Genomic DNA, 24,452 nt, shown 5'->3' with positions numbered 1-24,452 from the left:
ACCTTAAAAAAAAAGAACGAAAGAAAAAATAGACTTTCCAAATGGTCAGAAGAGACAAAATCTCAAAAGATCGCTGAAAGAGCTCGCCATCAGTAAAAGTGGAAATTTAAAAAATTCAAAAATGAGCAGCCAGGTTCACAGCAAAACTCCAAAAATGCGGGAAAAGCCGAGCGGAGAAAGCCGACAAGCTGCTGACTGTTGAGGGGAAAAGATGGGAGTCTTAAAGTGGAAATGCATTCAAAGTGGTAATGCATTGAAATTCGCACTGTAACATGGGTTACAGTTCAAGTGGCTCCCGGGCACCCACTAGTTTTCCCATCCAAATGACTGTTGTGAGCTTAGACAGTGAATGTTGGAAAATTGTTGATTACCTTAGTATTTTTGGAATAACCTTTGGAATTTATGAAGAACTCGCATGTCTCAAATCCGGCCTTCCGTTCTCTCGTGCTGGATTCCTTTCCTGAAAAAAAGAGTGGTCTGTATATGAACATTGGAGTCGTTAATCTGACATCAGTTAGCCTAGTTGGCTGGATGGCTGGTTCATGATGCGGAGAGACGTGGGTTCAATTCCCAGACCGGCTGAGGTAATTCATGAAGGCTCACCGACTTAACCTTGCCCATCACCTGAGGTTTGATAACCCTCAGGTTGAATCACCACCAGTCATTTCTCAAAGGAGAGAGCAGTCCTGTGGGTCTGTGGCAATATTTACATTCCTAACGTAGCTCGTTCTCATGCTCAGAAGCTCAGTGGTTAGCATTGTTGCTTCACAGTGCCAGGGTCCCAGGTTCGATTCGCAGCTTGGGTCACTCTTGGGTCACCAGGGGCTGGTTTAGCTCATTGGGCTAAATCGCTGGCTTTTAAAGCAGACCAAGCAGGCCAGCAGCACGGTTCGATTCCCGTACCAGCCTCCCCGGACAGGCGCCGGAATGTGGCGACTAGGGGCTTTTCACAGTAACTTCATTGAAGCCTACTCGTGACAATAAGCGATTTTCATTTTCATTTGATTTTCTCTGTGCGGAGTCTGCACATTCTCCCTGTGTCTGTGTGGGTTTCCTCCGGGTGCTCTGGTTTCCTCCCACAAGTCCCGAACGATGTGCTTGTTAGGTGAATTGGACATTCTGAAATCTCCCTCTGTGTACCCGAACAGGCACCGGAGTGTGGCGCCTAGGGAATTATCACAGTAACTTCATTGCAGTGTTAATGTAAGCCTACTTGTGACAATAAAGATTATTATTACGAGTACAGGCCTCTTATCACCGCTACGTCTCCATTTTCCCACTGCTCTTGTGTCTCCCTTTATAAATTGAATGGAAAAGATCAGCAGGAACACCAGAGAGAACTTTGTGGCACACATCAGGAATTGGACATGGAATGCATTGGGCTTTGAAGGAACCTCCCAGCCATTTGGCTAGGGCACACAGTTGGTGCAATTTCAATTTTTATACTTCATAGAAAATGCAGAAATTAGACCAAACATGTGTTCTAGAACATGTTAAAAACATGTCAAATTTGCAATTTCCACCCGAGACCAGGAGATTCCCTGAGGAAATTAATGGAGTTAATATTCCCCATTGCTGTACAGAAACGTTAATGGTGTCACAGGGCTATTTACGGCACAGGAAGAGGTCACTTGGACAATCAGGCCCATGCTGGCTCTCTGATGGACAGTCCAGTCCCATTCCCCATAGCCCTCCAAGGTATCTGCGCCCATCTAACTCCAACCACTTGAGCAACCCCCATTGTAATCTATCTCCACAGCCTTGCACTCCCCTTTTCCCTTCAAGTGCCCACACAACTTCCCGGTGGGCAGTGAGATCGGTGTCAGTACCACTTGCTGCGTACATTGCCCTGCACATCGCTCGAAATTCTTTACAAAATGACTAAATTGATTTTGAATCACTGGAAACGAGAGTTGGCTAAACTAATCGAAGTAAAAGGATTTGGTTTCTTTGGGAGATTTAACAACACTTTGTGGTAAGCAAAGTACACGAGTACACGCACAGGAGAAAATAAAGATGCCCATGATGAAGCACAGTCAAGTGATTGTGGACGACGTGCAATTAAAAGGGTTTGGCTTCTTTGGCAGATTTAACACTTTGTTGTAAGAAAGTCTCGAAACAGGTGCCATTATTAATCACTGTCAGGGGAAAAGGAACCTGATCAACTCAGGGGAGACTTTGATCTGGACTTGATGTGCGAATATTTACAGAATGTGGTCGTTGTTTGTCTTTTAACTAATCTCATAAACTGCGATACAAAGCATGCAATTGCTCTTGATTACATTTAGCTGTACCCGAAAATCACTGGTGTGTTGCCCACCATTTCCTATCAAGCTCTGATTGGCATCAACCGACAGCACAAAGCTGCCCCCAATCCTCAAGAGATTCCCCCCCTGCAGTATCCACTTCCACTTGTACTTCAGAGGTAAACAAAAGGCCTTTTGTGTCTTATCACGTTCATCAAAACAAACAGAGAACCTTTCTCTTTCACTGCACCTGGTGAAAGACTTCTCAACAAAGAGCTCTCACAGAATTTGAGCCTTTCTGAGTGCATTGCAGATAAACAAATTGAGGATAAAGGCTGCTTTTTGTCAGCTGTGCAGCATTTAACACAGGAGATTAAAAGCTTTCTCTGTGATAGTCACAAGAGACACACTGAACGGCTGCGAAGGACATTGCGCACGAGTGGTATGATGCAAACAGTTACCATCGCCTCGGTGAAGCAGATATCCTGAACGGAAAGGTCACATGCTTGAGCTAACCAAACATGCCATTTGCAGCCATTTGCTGCTTGGTTTCCAACTTCACCTAATTGATGGACCTTACTCATCAAACGAAAGAGACAGCAGAGGCCAGTTGAACAATATAAGCCTGAGAGTATGTCTATCCCAGGGACTGGGAAATTAATAATAGTGTTGAGATAGACTTTACAAGGTAGCACTCTCACCTCTGAACATCAGACAGTAAAGTAACATGCAGGCCATCAGAAGGCATAGGGTAGCAGTCGAAGGGTGTTTTTCTGAATGGAAGGTTGTGACTAATGGGGCACGATTCTCCGAGCCCCGCGCCAGGCCGGAGAAACGCCGCGACCGCGCTCCGACGCTGGCGCCCGATTCTCCGAGGTGCGGAGAATCGGCGCCATTTGTGCCAGCGCATTTGGCGAGGCGCCGGCTGCGCATGCGCGGGTTGGCGCGGCGCCCATTTGGCGCCAGGAAGGGAGGCTGGAGCGGCGTGAACCACTCCAGCACCGTGCTGGCCCCCTGCGGTGGCCAGAATCTGTCGTCCCCGTGCCCGTTTCGTGCCATCGTGAAACGCGACGGCATTCACGACGGCGCGAACACTTGGGCTCCATTTTGGAGAATCGCCCCCATGGTGTTCCACAGGGATCTGTGCTGGGGCCTCTGTTGTTTGTAGTATACATAAACAGTTTAGAGGAAAATGTCTAAGGTCTGATTAGTGAGTTCGCGGATGGCACCAAGGTTGGTGGAGTGGCAGATAGTGTTGAGGATTGTCAGAGGATACAGCAGACATAGATAGGTTGGAGGCTTGGGCAGAAAAATGGCAAATGGAGTTTATCCAGACAAATGTGAGGTGATGGTAGGTCTAACATAGAGGGGAAATATACCGTAAATGGCAAAACTATTTGGAATATAGAAAGTCAGAGAGATCTGGGTGCGCAAGTCCACAGATCTTTGAAAGTGGCAACACAAGAGGACAAGGTAGTCAAGAAAGCATTTGGAATGCTTGCCTTCAGCACGGCAGCACAGTGAGGACAGCACGGTAGCACAGTGGTTAGCACAGTTACTTCACAGCTTCAGGGCCCCAGGTTCGATTCATAGCATGGGTCACTGTCTGTGCAGAATCAGCACGTTCTCCCCAGGTCTGCGTGGGTTTCCTCCGGGTGCTCCAGTTTCCTCCCACAGTCCAAAGCTGTCCAAGTCATTGACCATGATAAATTGCCCTTCGTGTCCAAAAAGCGTAGGTAGGGTTACTGGGGTACGGGGATAGTGTGAAGGCGTGGGCTTAAGTGGCGCGCTCTTTCCAAGAGCTGGTTCAGACTCGATGGGCCGATTGGCCTCCTTATTTACCATAGAATTTACAGTGCAGAAGGGGGCCATTCGGCCCATCGAGTCTGCACCGGCTCTTGGAAAGAGCACCCTACCCAAGGTCAACACCTCCACCCTATCCCCATAACCCAGTAACCCCACCCAATACTAAGGGCAATTTTGGACACTAAGGGCAATTTCTCATGGCCAATCCACCTAACCTGGACTGTGGGAGGAAACCGGAGCACCCGGAGGAAACCCACACACGGGGAGGATGTGCAGACTCTGCACAGACAGTGACCCAAGCCGGAATCAAACCTGGGACCCTGGAGCTGTGAAGCAATTGTGCTATCCACAATGCTACCGTGCTGCCTTATGCACTGTAAATTCTATGATTCTACGATTGGACGGGGCATCGATTATAAAAACTGGCAAGGCATGCTACAGCTATATAGAACCTTGGTAAAGCCGCACTTGGAATATTGCGCACAATTCTGGTCCCACATTACCAGAAGGATGTGGAGGTTTTGGAGAGGGTGCAGAGGAGGTTCACCAGGATGTTATCTGGTCTGGAAGGTGTTAGATATGCGGAGAGGCTGAATAGACTCGGACTGTTTTCATTAGAACGGAGGGTGAGGGGTGAGCTGATAGAGGTCTACAAGATTATGAAGGGCCTGGATAGAGTGGATGGGCAGGCACTCTTTCCCAGGGTGGAGGGGTCAGTCACCAGGGGATATAGGTTTAAGGTCTGTGGGCCAAAGATAGAGGAGATGTGCGAGGCAGGTTTTTTACACAGAGGGTGGCGAGTGCCTGGAACTCGTTGCCAGGGGAGGTTGTGGAAGCCGATACATTAACGGCGTTCAAAAGGCGTCTTGACAAATACATGGATAGGCTGGGGAGAGGGATACGGCACAAGGAAGTGCAGAGAGTTTTGGCCAAGGTTGGTATCATGATCGGTACAGGCGTGGAGGGCCGAAGGGCCTGTTCCTGTGCTGTATTGTTCTTTGGACCCCAATCTACTCCTGTCTTCAGAGTTATATAATGGGCACATTCTGATGGAGTCTTAGAGTCATAGAGCTTTACAGCACAGAAAGAGACCCTTCGGCCCATCATGTCTGCGCTAGCCATCAAGCACCTTTCTATTCTAATCCCATTTTCCATCACTTGGTCTGTAGCCTTGTATGCTGTGTCATTTCAAATGCTCATCTGTGCAGAACATTGACAAACAAAACACTTTGGTCAATGTCAGTTGCGGACTGTTGTCCTAGGTGAAATGAGGTACTTATTATGAGACAATGGGCCCGATTCTCCCCTAAAATCTCAAAGTTAATTTGTGGCGGGTTTTTCAGGGAGCTTCCCGCCGGCTCTACCAGCAAGTGTGGGCTAAACTGGTGAGAAACTCCCCAGGGCCCAAAAAAGTGACTAAGTGTCATTGAATAGCGACGGGGAGCTCTCCACGTTGGATTCTACAGTTAAGTTGCGATTTGTTTCCATGATTTTAGATCTGTTGAGTTTGTTTTATATCTGTATTAACCACTTTGATGAATGAACAGACCGTATTGTAGCCAAATTCGCTAAGGATACAAGGACAGGTAGGAAAGCACGTTGTGAGGCGGATACAAAGCTTCTGCAAAGGTATACAGTTTGGTTAAGTGACTGAGCAAAAATGGCAGATGGTGTACAATGTAGGAAAATGTGAGGTTTTCCACTTTGGCAGGAAGACTAGAAAAACAAAATATTATTTAAATGGAGAAAGACGACAAAACGCTGCAGTACAGAGGGATCTGGGTGACCTGGTACATAAATCACAGAAAGTTAGCATGCAGGTACAGCAAGTAATTAGGAAGGCAAGTGGGGTGGAGTATAAACTGTACAGGGCATTGGTGAGATTCCATGTGGAATACTGTGTGCAGTTTTGATTGCCTTATTTAAGGATTGTAGAAAATCATAAAAAATCCCTACAGTGCAGAAGGAGGCCATTTAGCCCATCAAGTCTGCACCGACCCTTCGAAAGAACACCTTACCCCGGCCCAATCCTCAGCCCTAACCCCGCAACTCCAGCTAACCTTTGGACGCTTAGGGGCAATTTAGCATGGCTAAGCCACCTAACCTGCACATCTTTGAACTGTTGGAGGAGACCGGAGCACCCGGAGGAAACCCACGCAGACACTGGGAGAGATATTGGAACCACTTATGAGAAGGTTCACTGGCCTGGTTCCTGAAGGAATTATCTTATGAGGAAAGGTTGAGCAGGTTGTGTCAATACTCATTGGAGTTTACGAGAATGCGAGATGATGTTATGGAAAAATAAGATCCTCAGGGGATTCGACAAGATTGATGCTGAGAGGATGTTTCCTCTTGTGGGGAAATCTAGATCCATGGGACACAGTTTCAAAATAAGAGGGATCTCATTTAAGATAGAGGTGAGGAGGAATTTCTTCTCTCAGAGGGCCATAGCCACAGAGGGCAGTGGAGGCCGGGTCATTGATTATATTCAAGGCCAAGTGAGACAGAATTTTGATCGACAAGGGAGTCGAGGGGGCAGACACGAAAGTGGAGTTAAGGCCATAATCAGCCCAGGCCCTGGGGAGGCCACATTCGGGGTGTCGGACCAGCCAGGGTTGGAAACGGGTGCGGAGGCAGATGTTGTAGCCTTCGCCTCGTTGATCACCCATAGGCAGATCTTGCTGGGATGGAGAGCAACCTCTCCACCCTGTGCCCTGGCGTGGGGGGGGGGGGGGGGGGGGGGGGGGGGAAACCTGCTGGAATTCTTGACTCTTGAGAAGGTTAAGTTTGAACTGAGGCGAAGGATGGAGGGGTTCTACAATTCCTGGGCGTTATTCATTATGCACTTTCAAGAATTGGATCACATCGAACATTAGGGGGGGCTGGGAGGGTTGCGGGGAGGGGGACTGTATGTGTTAATGGTGACTATGGGTGATTCCTGATTCCTTTTTGTCATTTGTTTATGTTAACATGCGGGCCAATGTTTGGGGTTTGGTGGGAAGATGGGATCGTTGTTATTGATTTGGGGCTTGACATTATATTCGTTACTGATTATTGTTTATTTGGGAGAAAATGTGAAAAAGGAGAATAAAAATATTTTAAAAAGAACTGTTGAATGGCAGCAGATGAAGGATCTTCTGCTCTTTGACATGTTTTTAAGCATTTACTCGTTTTTGACAAAGGTTTGCTCTGTTTTTAGTTCTTACGGTTTTACGGATTTTATAAACACACACATTTTAATTTTTAAAATAACTCAACAAAAAGGCCATAATCAGATTCGATATGATGTTAGCAAACAGCAGAGCAGGCTTGATGGGCTGAATGGCCTACTCCTGCTCCTATTGCTTACGATCTTATGATCAGCGCGAAATTCTGTAAATTGCCTTAACACCCAATCTAATAATAATAATAATAATCATTTATTGTCACAAGTAGGCTTCAAATGAAGTTACTGTGAAAAGCCCCTAGTCGCCACATTACGGCGCCTGTTCGGGGAGGCTGGTACGGGAATCTGCTGATGGAGTTAGTGCAGGGACTTGGAGAAGTGATGTGGAATTCCTCCTTTCGTGTATAGACTGAAGTGCGGTCTTGGATCATAGTTTATAGAATCTCTATAGTCCAGAAAGAGGCCATTCGGCCCATTGAGTCTGCACCGACCCTCTGAAAGAACACCCTACCGAGGCCCACTCCCCTGCAACCCCACCTAACCGTTGGACACTAAAGGGGCAATTTAGAGTAGGCAATTCACCTCACCTCCCCATCTTTGGACTGCGGGAGGAGACTGGTCAAAGCATAAACAAGACGGAAAAGGCAGTGTGGTTTTGGAAAAGAAGGCACAAACTGTCTTGGTACGGATGTTGTGGGGCTGGAGTTTCCCAATCCAGTGGGAATGCTGCTTGTTCAATGGCAGCGCAGGTTTTATACACGGACCACACCAGCTATTCTGGAGACACTTACATTTATTAGGGAGGCAAAGACTTTTCATGCGCAACTGGGTCACAAGCCGTTGGTATTGGGAGGGAGAAACCACTGTGTTTGCTGTAAGTGGCATGACTAATGATAAATGTGGACACTTCTCCCATCCCTGTATCTCTAGCCCAAATACAATGCTCAGAAATCCACTGCACTTGTCCAGAGCCTCCCTGCATCTCTGGGATCCTACCAATGGCTCTCAGCAGCATGGCGGTGTGTCTGACAACCAGTGTTGCCAATGCATGAATGACAAGGAACGCATTGGACGTTGTATTCCTACCATCCGCGCGAACCTGCCCCAACATCAGTGGGCACCCTGAATGTTCCGCCTCACTTTCAATGGGACGTCCCATAAGCGGTGGCTGAAGCATGGGAGCCACCTGAACGGATTCTCGCTGCATTTCCCATTCCCAATCCAGGGCAGCACGGTAGCATTGTGGATAGCACAATCGCTTCACAGCTCCAGGGTCCCAGGTTCGATTCCGGCTTGGGTCACTGTCTGTGCGGAGTCTGCACATCCTCCCCGTGCGTGCTCCGGTTTCCTCCCAGAGTCCAAAGATGTGCAGGTTAGGTGGATTGGCCATGATACATTGCCCTTTGTGTCCAAAATTGCCCTTAGTGTTGGGTGGGGTTACTGGGTTATGGGGATAGGGTGGAGGTGTTAAGCTTGGGTAGGGTGCTCTTTCCAAGAGCCGGTGCAGACTCGATGGGCCGAATGGCCTCCTTCTGCACTGTAAATTCTATGTAAAAATATTCTGAGACTGCTCAAGAACGGTCAGATTTGAACCTTCCAAACCTCAAAAATTGCTGGAACAAAATCGTTTGAAGGTACATCTGAAAATACTGAAAATCCTACGCCACAGGGAATCATTAAAGCACAGTCATTTTTAATAAATTGCAATCATTATAATCACACAAATAAATTAACTTTTTTTAAATAAGAGAACTGAACTGCAAACCTAGTAACATTCACGATGTATTAAAGGCACAGGTACCTAGACTTTCCTACCTTTCCACATAAATATGTGGCCGTTAGCCCCATTGTCAAGAATATAACATTCCTTGGTTGAAAGCATCGCCATGCGGAACGGGTTGGTCGAGGCCACTTCTGTTAAAGACAACTGTCCACTGGCATCAGAAATCTGAAAGAGACGGCAGGTATGTTGGTATCCGGTGCGACGTTTCTTGCATTGTATTCTATTAAAGTATTTCTGCTGATCAGGAAATCTGCAGCACTGATCTTTGGGAGTGAAGTGATACATTAACAGAGAGCGTCTTTTAAAAATAAAAGTCTAGTTACCATGTGGAGTTTGGCTTTCTGTCTGCTGGATTTTTCTGCTGCAGCATCTTCGACAAGCGCATCGGGAATCGATGGTTTGGGGCCCAGCAACTGCCATTTTTGTAAAATAAAGAGGAAAGTTTAACTTTGCGGCATCCCTCACACCTTTTTCTTTGCAAAAATAGGTGTTATTCAAACAATATCTGAAAGAACATTGAGAAACATTTCAAAATGGCAGGGATGTTCAAATTTTCCACGTGACACCCTGAGGCGCTTCGATACAATTGTGATACATGTGATGCTCACTGTATCCATTCGATGTGAGTCATACAGCCCAAGGGATTCAATACAATTCCCAGCCCCTCGGTGCAGTGTGGACCAAAGGTCTGAAGACAGTGACCATTCCACATGGCACCTCTACAGCGGCTGTCCCAAGCATTACTGCAGTCCTGGACTTTAGAGTGTGCCAGTCTGATCGATTGGGGACAGCTCTTTGCATTGGAAGACCAACAGGTTTTGGACAGACCAAAGAGCTTCTTTCACTGGGTTAATGATCCTCCAGATCACAATTGTCTTGGTGAGGGTCCTTTGGAACAGTCCATTGAGCAGAGTCCTGCGTCACAGAGCCGCTTGGGTTGAACTTTGACTGCATCTCTCCACAGACCTTCTTTGCCAAGACACATTCCACAAGGATGTGGACAGCTGTCCCTTCACCACCACAACCACCTTGAGGGCAACATGCGGACAGGGTGAGACTCTGGGCTTAGAGGAAGGATTCTATGGGGAGGCTCTTTCTCAGCTCCAGCCAATCTATGTCTTGGTGCTTGTTTGAAAGCTCCTGTGATGATGCATCCTGTCAATCGACTTTGACAGTCTGCTCAGGGAATCATCCGACAGGATCCATCATCTGCTGTTCCCGTAGGGCCTCGAGGACAGTACGTTCAAACCACTGCCTCATGGGCATCGGGGCCATCCCCTCAAAAGTGTCATGTCTCTCTCTCTCTCTCTCTCTCTCTCTCCCCCCCCCATTTGAACATTGATCACCGGGATGATCTCCTGCTTCCCACTACCATGAACATTGGGTGCCAGCATCGGGGCCCTGCCAATGGGTCGCCATTCACGCCCTGCCCCTTCATACCCTGCCCCTTCACGCCCTGCCCCTTCACGCCCTTCCCCTTCACGCCCTGCCCCTTCACACCCTGCCCCTTCACGCCCTGCCCCTTCACACCCTGCCCCTTCACGCCCTTCCCCTTCACGCCCTGCCCCTTCACGCCATGCCCCTTCACGCCCTGCCCCTTCACACCATGCCCCTTCACGCCCTGCCCCGCCCTGCCCCTTCATGCCCTGCCCCTTCACGCCCTGCCCCTTCACGCCCTGCCCCTTCACGCCCTGCCCCTTCACGCCCTGCCCCTCCACGCCCTGCCCCTTCACGCCCTGCCCCTTCACGCCCTGCCCCTTCACACCCTGCCCCTTCACACCCTGCCCCTTCACGCCCTGCCCCGCCCTGCCCCTTCACGCCCTGCCCCTTCACGCCCTGCCCCTTCACGCCCTGCCCCTTCACGCCCTGCCCCTTCAACCCCTGCCCCTTCACCCCCTGCCCCTTCACCCCCTGCCCCTTCACACCCTGTCCCTTCACGCCCTGCCCCGCCCTGCCCCTTCATGCCCTGCCCCTTCACACCCTGCCCCTTCACACCCTGCCCCTTCACACCCTGCCCCTTCACGCCCTGCCCCTTCACGCCCTGCCCCTTCACCCCCTGCCCCTTCACCCCCTGCCCCTTCACGCCCTGCCCCTTCACGTCCTGCCCCTTCACGCCCTGCCCCTTCACGCCCTGCCCCTTCACGCCATGCCCCTTCACGCCATGCCCCTTCACGCCCTGCCCCTTCACACCATGCCCCTTCACACCCTGCTCCTTCACACCATGCCCCTTCACGCCCTGCCCCTTCACGCCCTGCCCCTTCACGCCCTGCCCCTTCACGCCCTGCCCCTTCACACCCTGCCCCTTCACGCCCTGCCCCTTCACGCCCTGCCCCTTCACACACTGCCCCTTCACACCCTGACCCTTCACACCCTGACCCTCACACCCTGCCCCTTCACACCCTGCCCCTTCACACCCTGACCCTTCACACACTGCCCCTTCACGCCCTGCCTCTTCACGCCCTGCCCCTTCACGCCCTGCCCCTTCACACCCTGCCCCTTCACGCCCTGCCCCTTCACACCCTGTCCCTTCACGCCCTGCCCCGCCCTGCCCCTTCATGCCCTGCCCCTTCACACCCTGCCCCTTCACACCCTGCCCCTTCACGCCCTGCCCCTTCACGCCCTGCCCCTTCACCCCCTGCCCCTTCACCCCCTGCCCCTTCACCCCCTGCCCCTTCACGCCCTGCCCCTTCACGTCCTGCCCCTTCACGCCCTGCCCCTTCACGCCCTTCCCCTTCACGCCCTGCCCCTTCACACCCTGACCCTCACACCCTGCCCCTTCACACCCTGCCCCTTCACACCCTGACCCTTCACACACTGCCCCTTCACGCCCTGCCTCTTCACGCCCTGCCCCTTCACGCCCTGCCCCTTCACGCCCTGCCCCTTCACACCCTGCCCCTTCATGCCCTGCCCCTTCACGTCCTGCCCCTTCACGCCCTGCCCCTTCACGCCCTGCCCCTTCACGCCCTGCCCCTTCACGCCCTTCCCCTTCACACCCTCCCCCTTCACGCCCTGCCCCTTCACGCCCTGCCCCTTCAGGTCCTGTCCCTTTTGGTCTCGCCCCCTTCAGGCCCACCGCTGTGGCACTGCCAGGGTGCCGGCATGGCCTTGACCACCTGGCAGCTACAATAGCCTTCGGGTACCCCGTGTGGTCATGGAGAGCAGTAGTGACTCCCATTGGTGCAATGTCACACCGATGGGTGGGAACATATATTCCTGGAAGATTCGGCGTCAACTGACTTTGCATATTAAAATTCATTTAAATGCATGGTAATCACATTCACGCCCAGCGGATTATGTCTGCTGAGAGGGCCCAGGAACATAGTGGACAGTCAACACGGGGAATATAGTCAACATGGGGGATATAGTGAATGGAAAATTGCCCCCTTGGTGTTTGCATACCGAGGATCTGCACATCGCTTAATGCAGCCACACACAAAGGTGGTCATCAGGATGAGGGCGGTGTTGGGCACATTTTTTTCACCCTTTATCTGGAGGTTTGCATTTCACGTCCCTTTGAACACAGTCCATTTTATGACCCCCAGATAAAGTGGAGGATGGTTCAAGTAATCACCACGGCGCAGGGGTGAGGAATGGGTCAGTCCTGCACCACATACAGCGACATCCAGAGTGTGTCATACCTGATGGCCAGGTTCCTAGCCACAATGGAGAGGAGGTGTCACTGTCACATGCTCATGTTTTTTATTTACTATGGCTATTCATTCCTTTCAGTTCCTAATGTATATCCTGGTCCCTACAAACCATGTTTCAGGCAGTCTGACCTGACGGTGAAGGGGACAAGGACAAAGGATCGGTCAGCCAAGTTCCCAAAGAACATGGCCTTAATCTTGCCACGATCTACCCTGGAACCCAAGCCAGTTCAAACTGGTTGCAGATGAGCCTGTGGGTCCAAGCAGAAGACGCTGACATTGTCCATATGCGGGGAGACTTTGACTAGAGTATCTCCTCTGCTTGGGATCGGTAACCCCGTTTCACTAAAATCCTGCAGGTGGACTGAGCGTTTCTACACAACGCACGAGCAGGATAGGGGAGAGAGGGCAGCCCTGCTCCACTCCAGATTTGATTGGAAAGCTCCCTAACTCCCATCCATGGATTGAAACTGTGCTGTTGATGTCAGTGTGGGTCCGATCGCTCCAACCCCCATTTTGGAGAGTACATCCAGCATGCAGGTATGTGATACGCTCTTGTTTTACACTAAATTCCCACATGTTCCCCAGATACTCACGTCAATAACTTCTGCGGGCTCACTTCCTTCATCCACCACCTCTATCTTGGCACGACCCACCCTCTCGACATCACGGATATTGTTAGCAAGTTGAGCGCACTTCAGTCGCTCATACATGTTGCTCTTTGATCCATTCCACTGATATATCTTCTGCAAGTGCAACATTTAACTGTGATTTCATATTCCATAAAATGTGTATTTGAGGCTAATTGAGTGCTTGCCAGTTTAATTATAATTCAGTATCTTTGAGTACCATGAATGTTTGCAAATTGTCTTTTGATCAATAGCTGAAACTTTAAAATATACAATAACCCAGCGTTGCTTCCCGAGCACCTAAACGGAGTCTGTTCCTTGCCTCTGACTTTTTTCACCCTCCCCCATTCTCATTGCTTTAGACCAAGATGGTCAAATAGCTCAAAGGTGCAGAACTGTTGTCTACACTGCTGAAGCTGGGTGGCATGGACCAGCAGGGCCAATGGGCTTGTTTCCATGCTGTAAACATCTATGACTCTATGAGGTAGTGGGGCGGGGGGCGGGGGGCGGGGGGGGGGGGGGGGGGGGGGGGGGGGGCATTGATTAGGGTGTTTCTGCTTTGAGTTGAGCCCACCAGGGTGTTATATGGATTAGTGAGGAAGCATAAATAATCTCGAGATTTTGCTTGGTCAAAGACTGAGCGGCATGGCGGCACAGTGGTTAGCACTGTTGCCTAACAGCTCCAGGGACCTGGGTTGAATTATGGCCTCAGTTGACTGTCTGTGTGGAGTTTGCACGTTCTCCCCGTGTCTGCGTGGTTTTCCTCCAGGTGCTCCAGTTTCCTCCTACAGTCCACAGAAGTGCAGGTTAGGTGGAGTGGCCATGCTAAATTGCCCCTTAGTGTCCAGAAGGTTAGGTGGGGTTACAGGGTTACAGGGATACAGTGGAGGTGTGGGCTTAGGTAGGGTGCTCTTTCCAAGGGCCGGTGCAGACTTGATGGGCCGAATGACCTCCGTCTGCACTGTAAATTCTATGACTCTATGATTCCATGATCCAAAGGGTATTCAGCCAGGACATTACTTCAGGACTTTAAATACACTGTGAATCAATGATAGGCTACTGTCTACGGGCTGTGGGGAAAAAAAACTTGCTGTGCTCAATGGGCATTCTTGTTCTGTGTTTTCTGTTTACCATAGAAGTAGATGTGCTACCAACTGATCGGCAGTAATATTCTATGTTCCCTTTTAATGCAGAGCAGGAAATTCTAGTAATTCAGAGAAGTCCAAGGTGTTCAGCTGTGGTTTTTCAAATCCATGACTGACAGAGGGCCCTCATAAAACCAAAGGCTTGTATGCACCTAGAATTGTTACAGTATAGAAGGAAGCCATTTGGTCCATCCTTCCCATCCTAGCTCTCTGCAAGAGCAACTCAGCTGCTCCCTCTCCCCTGCCCTTACTCCATAGCCATATAAACCCTTCATTTCATTGCCGTCTCAAAAATCGCAATTGAATTTGCCTCCCCCACATTCTCAGGCAGTACATTCCAGGTCCTAGCCCCTTGCTGTGTAAAAATGCTTCTCCTCACGTCAATCGCCTTAAATCCTCTGTTTTTTGACTCTTCCCTCAGAGGGGGGGTGGGGGTCTCCGATGTGGCCTGGTCCGCGATCGGGGCCCATCGATCGGCGGGCCGGCCTCTCTGGCTGGGGGCCTCCTTCCTTCCGCGCCTGTAGCCCTGCGCCATGTTGCGTCGGGGCCGGCGCTTTGAAGGGAGCCACTGTGCATGTGCTGGCCCCGCGGCGCCCAGTTCACACCAAGATCAGCAGCTGCAGCGGCGTGGTCCGCTCCAGTGCCGTGCTGGTCAGAATTGCTGATCCTGAGGCCGTGTTGACGCTGTTGAGAAACGCGACAGCGTCCCCACTTAGCCTCAGGATCACAGAACCCCGCCCTACGATTCTAGTATCTCGTCTTTATCAATTTTTAGCCCATCCAGTGTATCAAATCTCTTCTCCACAGAGATATCTTTCTCCTTAGTAAATACAGGTGCAAAGAACTAATTTACTACCTCACCCATGCTCCTTGCTTCCATGTGTACACCCCCTCTTTGGTCTATAATTGGCCCACCCCTCCTCTTAGAACCAATTTATTAGTTTTCTATGGAAGACTTTTGGATTTCATTTTGTTTTTGCTTCCTTGCTCTTTTCATTCTCCCTCTTTTCCTCTCTTCTTTCCTTTTTCACTTTCCCTCTGAACTTTCTATAGTCAGCCTGTTCCTCAATTGTATGATCTACCTGATATCTGTCATGTGCACCCTTTTTGTGCTTCAGATGCTCTCTCGGTCTTTTGTTACGCAGGGAGCCCGGGCTTTGCCCTACCTTTCCCGAATCATTGGAATGTACCTCAACCACCCTCTCTTTAAAGGCAGTCCATTGTTCTGTCACAGTTTAGCCTGACAACCTTTGATTCCGATTTATCTCAGCCGGATCTGTTCACACCTCATTGAAATTGGCACTCATCCAATTCAGTATTTTTACTCCGGATTGCTTCCTGTCCTTTTCCACAGCTAATCTAAATCTCTCTGATGCTATGATCACTATTCCCCGACTTGACACTTGATCCACTTCATGCCACTTGGTTCATCAGAGAGAGACGGAGGAAGGAACTGCAGAAACTCAGGGGGCAGGTTAACTCGCGTTGTCACTACTCAGTGACGCCACTGAGCTGGACCTTCCCTATCATCATAACCTGGGATGATAGCCCAATGACCTTGGGTAAGATGGCGAGGGAGGGCTACGGAAAGGAATAGGGATCAAAGTGCGACTGAAATTGCCGCCATTTCTCTGAAACATTAACATGTTGCACTCACGGCTCCGACATCAATGATGAAGCAGTCTCCATTGTTAAAGCTGGACCACTTAAAAGCCACTTCGCTGGCTTTCACATTCCGTTTGCCTTTAACATGCAACAGCCTCTTTACATCGGCTTCATTAGTGACTACATGGTCAAACCCAGATGCCACACCTCCTTCCTACAAAGGAAAAAGCCAAAATTAAATGTCGCAGAACGTTATGTCAGTAACAATAAAGTGAGTTGTTTAAAGAAAAAGACCAACATATTTAATCAAATCCCACAGGTCCTTCCCCGGTCGCACAGTAGTTAGCACTGCTGCTTCACAGCTCCGGGGTCCCGGGTTCAATTCCAGCCTCGGGTGACTGTCTGTGTGGAGTCGGCACTTTCTCCTCATGTGTGCGTGGGTTTTCTCCGGGTGCTCCGGTTTCTTCCCACAGTCCAAAGACGTGCAGGTTAAGTGCATTGGCCAGGATAAATTGCCCTTAGTGTCCAAAAAAGGTTAGGTGGGGTTACGGGGATAGGGTGGAGGTGTGGGCTTGCCTAGGATGATCTTTCCAAAGGATGGTACAGACTTGATGGGCTGAATGGCCTCCTTCTGCACTGTAAATTCCAAAAACCAATAGGCGGCACGGTGGAACAGTGGTTAGCACTGCTGCCTCACAGCTCCAGGATCCCAGGTTCAATTCTGGTCTTGGGTGACTGTGTGGAGTTTGCGCTTTCTCCCCGTGTATGTGTGGGTTTCATCCGGGGACTCCGGTTTCCTCCCACAGACCAAAGATGTGCAGTTTAGGTGAATTGGCCATGCTAAATTGCCCAAACGTTAGGTGGGGTTATGGGCCTAGGAGTGGGGGATTGGGCCTAGGTAGGGTGCTCTATCGGAGCAAGGGCTAGTGCAGACCCGATGGGTCTAATGGCCTTCTTCTATGCTGTACGGATTCTATGATCCCTTGTGCTGTGGGTTTTCAACATTTCACCCAGGTTACACTGCAACCGTCTCCGATGGGAAATCTATTGATCGGAAATACCAGTTGTCCCGACCCAAGGATTCGCCCCATGATTGTTCAGCAGTATTTTGGGAATGAAAGCTAGAAAGTACAGTATTTGGATAAGTTAAAGAAAAGATTACTGCTTTATAATGTTTTATCATTGCTTTATGTTTCTGCCAAATATGTATTTCTATAGGGCAGCACGGTGGCCTAGTGGTTAGCACAACCGCCTCACGGCGCTGAGGTCCCAGGTTCGATCCCGGCTCTGGGTCACTGTCCGTGTGGAGTTTGCACATTCTCCCCGTGTCTGCGTGGGTTTCGCCCCCACAACCCAAGAAAATGTGCAGAGTAGGTGGATTGGCCATGCTAAATTGCCCCTTAATTGGAAAAAATAATTGGCTAATCTAAATTTATAAAAAAAAAAAAAAAATATGTATTTCTATGGTGTTTTCCAGTTCACACTCTTGTGGTCAGGCATTCTAACGTCGCTCTGTAATCCTGACAATTCCGAAATCCTGAAATAACTTGGTCCTAAAGCATTCCAGATTGGAGTGGTTACAATGTATTCTGGGCAGAAATGTCAAACAATGCACCACAATTAGTCCGAAGTAAATCTGTGCCTGACAAACTGTAGCCTGGGGTCTGCATTATATTCCAATTCAGATTGATTATTATAAGGCTTCCGAGGAAAAGGAATCTGGTTACTTTTATGCCAATTTCAAGGCGGCATATATAAAGCCAGTTATAATGTTTAGCAAACGGGAAATCTCACATAAATACACCAGCAGATCGATGGTATGGAATACAGAGATATTAAAGAGATAGAAAGAGTGCGTTAGCCTCAAAATAACTCATGCTTTTCATTCCCTGAATGTTTGACAATAACACCAGACACAAAAAGGAAAAACGGTTAATTCGCAGACAGTCATCTCTCGTTGTATGAGCATAACACTCACCCAAAACAAAAAAAAAACATGTGCATGAGGTTTTACAAATTACAGCTGACAAAGGAATGCAGGGGAACCATCAAAAGGACTTGAAGTATTAACTCGGCTCCTCTTCCCACAGATGCTGCCAGACCTGCTGAGATTTTCCAGCATTTTAATTTTAGTTTGGAGCAGCGCAGAGTGCCGCAGAATATTAGGCAAGGATGACTCTTCCAGCCCATGGCTTTCCCAATCTAATCAGAGGCCTGACATTCCAACTGGACATTCCCAATGGGAAAAGCCCTGCACTGGAAGCTTTAATTGATAGAGGTTATCCCTCACAGTGAAAGAAACCGCTCAAACATCCTGCCTACTTGCTCTCCTGCGTGTCTCCCTGTCAATAGTTTTGGGTCCGGCTACTGTATTTTACAAATGACAATGCTTCAGCAGATTTAATTCTCACCAATGGAGTATTTTTAAAAAGAGCATGATGTAATTTGGCTGTGGATTTTCCACTCTCTGTGTATAGCTGGGAAGAAAGTGAGTTATACCAGGCATACTGTCGGCTACATAAGGAACTCCCTTGGGATCCGAAAGACTGACTGTTCTCTGAACCCATTAAGCCCAAATTGTAATGAATTATTTAAACATTCAGAGAGAACAATGAAAAAAAAATCAATACTTATTCCAGTAAAGCTTCATGCGCCCTACATTTAAGGCAGAATCCAACTGAAAGAGGAGATAGATACAAATAAAAACAGAAAATGCTGGAAAAACTCAGCCGGTCTGGTAGGAGAGAAAAGAGCTAACGTTTCCAGTCCAGATGACCTTTTGTTAAAGCTAGAAGGTTTAGAAAGTGGGAGATATTTATACTGTAGGGCGAGGGAATGAAAGATGAGTCATAGGTTTTGGTTTAATCATGGTAGTTCCACTTAACCTGCTCATTTCACCCCCCATCTCAGGACGAGGTGTAAGCAAAAGAAGATCAGCAGGGATGACTGCCTCAGAGGATCTGGGCAAGGGCCGAGTGTGGCACTGTTCAGGGATTCCCAGCTGAGGAAGGCCACCTTGGCATCAAGTGCGAGTGGAAGGCCATCCAGCTCAATTCATGTCCTCCAGCCAGAAAACTTTACAGTCTCCCAATCACAGAATCCAATGATACTTCCATGATTGAGATTTTCACCTCTCCTACCAACCCACAAGCTTCAAAATCAGTCCTACCTCCTACCAGTTGTAGTTTGAATAAAGTCAACTTATCCAACTCTCCCTATTCGGCTAAATGTAGTTTCCCAGGTCTGCCTGATCTGTACTGCTGATTAACTTTGATACCTTTGGTGGGGCATTTCTCAATTGTTTTCCCTCGTATCCCAATGTCCGTGATGCTGAAAAGGATCTTCCCCACTCCTCTCTGATTCAACCTCCAAGTTTGGTGGTCAGGACGAGACAGGGTGCTCAAGGTGTGACCTCACCAGAGCAGCATATGGTTCAAACATCCCTGAGGTTTTATTTGTTCTGGTTGTACACTTCAATATCTGATTTGTTTTGTTAATTTTGTTTTGTTGATTGCTGCTCCCTTTAGCTTGTTGATTGCTAAAGCCTGTTAAATTGCCAAGTTTTCTTTCAACTTCACCCCATTGCCATTTCAGGACCACTCATGTTTCAACACTTACTACCCATTTTCTTCTTGTGTGCATTCAAGTTAATCTGTCACTGTTCTGCTCACTTGCACATTGTCCCCTCATCTCGCACTGTGTCCTCTGTTTCAATTGTCCAAGTTGGAAGGAATTAAGCAGGAGTAAAAAGCCAGAAAGAGGGCAAGTATCAAAGTAGGAAGAATCCCAAACCAAATATATTTTAAAAAACGCTTAGGAAAGTTTCATTGATACAATGGGCGACGTTATTTTTTTAAATCCCAGGCAGGGGTGGGGGGGGGGGGGGGGGGGGGAGAGGGAAATGCATAGAATGTCCGAGTAAATCAGCGAGCCATCATAACAACTCTTTACTTTATCTATTCATGCAATGTGGCCATGAACTGGGTGGCTTGTTAGGCCATTCCAGAGGGTATTTAAGAGTCAAACACATTCCTGTAGGCCAGGCCAGGTAAGGACAGCAGATTTCTTCCTTGAAAGGGGCATCAGTAAACCAAATTTTCTTTTAATGACAATCAATTAATAATCATCATTAGACTATTAATACCAGATTGTTATTGAATTCAAATTTCACCATTGGCTGTGGTGGGATTTGAACCTGGGTCCCCAGAGCATTACCCTGGGTCTTTGGATTACCAGTCCAGTGACAATACACTCTAGCCTCCCCTCCTTTCAAAGCCAGTTAGGCCCATTTCCAAGTAACTGCTGAAATTTCAATGCTTAGTCAGCTTAAATGTTTATAAACAGGCCAAAGTTAGCGGCTAAAACTGATTGAATATAGCACGGAGCAGAAATTTTAAAAATCCACTCGAAATAGCTACTATAGTCATTGGTGAATATGCAATCATTTTTAGACAACAAATAAAAATAGTTTCACGTACATCTAAAAACAGAGCAGCGATGCCTCCAGCACTATAGTGAGAGTTCACACAGAAGCGTTAGCGAAAACACACAAACATTAGACAGTTTAGGCTCTTGATATCTGCGTATTGAAAGTTTCCGAGCGCCTCAAAAGATGCTGTAGGTTGTCTACATTACCTTGTACACAAGTCCAGTTTTAAAGTAGCCCACGAACTTGCTTGACTCATTGCCTTGTGTTTCCCTATACTGCACAGCTTTGCCTCCGAGACTGTCATCCAGCTGAATGCATAAAATGGCCCCGGATCCAGATTCATCTGGACTGCACTGATTTCCTGGAAGACAGCATTTTATCAAAGATCAACCTGAAATAGTTTTTAAACAAACCTTTCGAGCGGTATTGCTTTATTGACGGTCTGAAAGCGTCACATGACCATGGACATACCTAGCCACAAGTGGGCACTGTATTTAAATTGTGCAGTTGTCTGGAGCACGATGTAGGCATCACCCATGTAAAAGTTCCCATGCAGGTTTTCAGGAACTAGAACCGGGTTCATTTTCACAATCCTCCAGACGGTCAGCCCAGGATTTTTGCCAACATTTTCAAACGCCTTGTGATAACTCATTATCTGTGGAGAGGAAAATAAAAGATGGGGATATGGATAACTGGAAATTGACACCAGCGATAAATGGAGCTAACAAATAAAATGCTGAGACACAGAGATTTTTTAGCCAGCAAACAGTGACAGTTTCAAAGGGAGGTCAATAATTATTAATATGCGGACAGATTAGCAACTCACCAAGTATCTGTGTAGCGTGGTAACTTTCCATATCCTCCATGTTTTACAATGGAGGGAAAATCAGATGCAGTTCAGGCATTCAGTAAAAGCCAATATTTTTTGCAACTTACTCACAGGGAGGAACTAACGAAGAATATATTTACCTTGATGGTAAATCAGAAATGTCTAACAGGAATTAGAACCTATTCCCCGTAACCCAGTAACCCCACCTAACCTTTTGGACACTAAGGGGCAATTTAGCATGACCAATCCACCTCACCTGCATATCTTTGGACTGTGGGAGGAAACCGGAGCACCCGGAGGAAACCCACGCAGACACGGGGAGAACGTGCAAACTCCACACAGTGACCAGAGGCCGGAATTGAAACTAGGACCCCAGTGCTGTGAAGCAGCAGTGCTAACCACTGAGCCACCATGCTGCCCGTATCTAGTGTTAATAAAACAATATCAAAATACTGCTCTGGGAAACAACTGCACCCATAATATTATTTAAATAGAGCACATAATTTGCATACCCTGTACAATTGCCCCACCAATGTCCTATTGGCAAATTTACAATTCTGGTTGGAAGTCTTGATTCAGTTCATTAATGCCTGAAAGTAAGGGACTGAGCACATATTGTCCAATAAATAAAGGGTGGCACGGTAGCACAGTGGATAGCACAGTTGCTTCACAGCTCCAAGGTCCCAGGTTCGATTCCCGGCTTGGGTCACTGTCTGTGCGGAGTCTGCATGTTCTCCCCGTGTCTGCGTGGGTTTCCTCCGGGAGCTCTGGTTTCCTCCCACAGTCCAAAGATGTGCAGATCAGGTTGATTGACCATGCTAAATTGTCCTTAGTGTCCAAAAATGATCAGATGGGGTTACTGGGTTACGAGGATAGGGTGGAGGTGTGGGCTTATGGAGGGTGATCTTTCCATGGGCTGGTGCAGACTCGATGGGCCGAATGGCCTCTTTCTGCACTGTTAATTCTATGCCTTCTATGACTTCTACTTTAATGCAGTACCACATTGGCACCAATTTGATTCAAAGCTGATCATGTAAATTGTTTCCTATCAGGACACAGCTAAGGCAAATTCTCAAGGTATCTCTGCAATGGAGACATGGAACCACATAATGGGTGAGTTCTGAATGTCTCCGTAAACTTCTTAAAAGCTGACTCTCTGAAGACCTCAACCTGTGCTTATCTCTTATGGTGGTGAGTTTCTCAGGAGCATTGAATGCTGGATATTAAAACAAAATGAAATAAAACTATTTGGCACTTTGACATGTTTGAGAATATAATCAATGGCAACATCTAAGGCTTCTTAACCATTATTTTTCTTACAATTATTTTGAATCGCTTTTTAAATTCTCTGAAGGTGGCCAGGCAAGTTGAAACAGTTGTTAAAAAGGCTTAGAGCATCCCTGGGTTTATAAATAGAAGCGTAGAGTTGAAAAGCCAGGAAGTGATGCTACACCTCTACAAATCATTGGTCAGACCACATTTGGAGTATTGTGTTCAGTTCTGGGCACCTTATTTAAGGAAGGATGTTAAAGCCCTAGAGAAAGAGCAGGCGAGAGTTATGAGAATGATACCAGGAATGAGGAATTTTAAATACAAGGAAAGATTGGATAAATTGGGCTTGTTCACCATGCAGCAGAAAAGATTAAGAGGCAACCTTATTGAAATTTTCAAAATTCTGAACAATTTTGACAGGGTAATGGAGGATATTCTGTTTCCACTGGTTGGTATGTCAGTGACTAGGGGTCACGATTTCAAGATGGCAGCAAGAGAGCTAGGAGTGCGATGCGGAGAAACTTCTTTACTCAGAGAATTGTTGGGGTATGGAATGCACTGCCTGGGAGACTGGTGGAGGTGCTTTCCATAGAGATCTGGATATATATTTGAAAATGGTTAATTTAGAGGGCTACGGAGATAGGGCTGGGGAATGGGACTAACTTGGTTGCTCAGTTGGGAGCAGGCACAATGTTGTGCACACACAATGGGCCGAATGGCTTCCTTCTTTGCTGTAAATAAAAATTACAGCAGCAAAAAATAACAAATTGACTTTGGAAATACGTCACATACAAAATCTGAAGAATGTATTCCTCCCAATCATTTTATCAACATTTTACATAAGCATCTGGGGTAAAAATAACCATTTTGCTGTAGAGCATGTGATGTGGATGCACAAGAAAATAAATTGTTTAACTCGTCTAATGATTCAGACCCCAGGGTACTAAGTAGACGCAATTGTAGGATATAGTAATTCACCTGACAGAGCCTTGTGGGACGTGTGGGAGTGTTCCTCTCAATTGAAACATATTTTTCAGAAGTAAGTTGAATTTTTGAAGCTGCTGAATAGGCAACTAATATATTAAGTCATTTCACAGAAACATTTTAAGAAGTACCCAACGTTCATATACTTAATTCAAAGAAAAGGTCACTCTATATTTCTTCAGTGAGCTGAAAACCTTTCAACAAATTTATTGATAAACTAGTGAGATTTTGAAAGTAATATCATTTGCACAGTAGTATCGGCAATGTACTGAAGACTTGTGCTCCAGAACTTGCCAGTTGCCTGGCCAAGTTGTCCCAGTACAGCTACAACATTGGCACCTACCCAGCAAGTTGGAAAATTGCCCAGGTTGTACAGGGGCTTTTTTACAGTAACTTCATTGAAGCCAACTCATGAGAATAAGCGATTATTATTATCAAAAGGCAGGACAAATCTAACTCAGCCAATTACTGCCCCATCAGTCTACTCTTGATCATCACGGCCCGGTAGTAGTGGTTAGCACTGTTGCTTCACAGCTCCAGGTTCAATTCCCGGCTTGGGTCACTGTCTTGTGGAGTCTGCACATTCTCCCAGTGTCTGCGTGGGTTTCCTCTGGATGCTCAGGTTTCCTCCCACAGTTCAAAGATGTGCAGGTCAGGTGTACTGGCCATGATCAATTGCCCTTAGTGTCCCAAAAAAAGGTTAGGTGGGGTCACGCGGATAGGGTGGAGGTGCAGGCTTGAGTCGGGTGCTCTTTCCAAGGGCCGATTCAGATTTGATGGGCCGAATGACCTCTTTCTGCACTGTAAATTCTATGATTCTATGATCAGCAAAATGATGGGAGGGGTCATCAACACAGCTATCAAGCGGCAGTTGCTTAGCAATAACCTGCTCATAGACGCTCAGTTTGGGT

The 24,452-nt window shown here is 47.7% G+C and overlaps 1 protein-coding gene across 1 annotated transcript in view; it reads right to left on the bottom strand.

Moving 5' to 3' along the window:
* Positions 1-24,452, bottom strand: part of LOC119964414 (adseverin-like) — a 55,564-nt gene that overhangs the window by 25,040 nt on the left and 6,072 nt on the right. Inside the window, exons 2-8 of the mRNA XM_038793854.1 lie at positions 20,928-21,111; positions 20,663-20,817; positions 16,080-16,241; positions 13,245-13,394; positions 9,325-9,414; positions 9,034-9,166; positions 372-460 (exon numbers count right to left, since the gene is read on the bottom strand). Of these exons, the coding sequence (XP_038649782.1) occupies positions 372-460; positions 9,034-9,166; positions 9,325-9,414; positions 13,245-13,394; positions 16,080-16,241; positions 20,663-20,817; positions 20,928-21,108 (960 nt within the window). The 5' untranslated portion in view covers positions 21,109-21,111. The remainder of the gene's footprint in view (positions 1-371; positions 461-9,033; positions 9,167-9,324; positions 9,415-13,244; positions 13,395-16,079; positions 16,242-20,662; positions 20,818-20,927; positions 21,112-24,452) is intronic.

The sequence above is a fragment of the Scyliorhinus canicula genome, chromosome 4 (assembly GCF_902713615.1).
Source record: "Scyliorhinus canicula chromosome 4, sScyCan1.1, whole genome shotgun sequence".
Classification (NCBI taxonomy): domain Eukaryota; kingdom Metazoa; phylum Chordata; class Chondrichthyes; order Carcharhiniformes; family Scyliorhinidae; genus Scyliorhinus; species Scyliorhinus canicula.
This window is presented reverse-complemented; position numbering and strand designations above follow the sequence as displayed.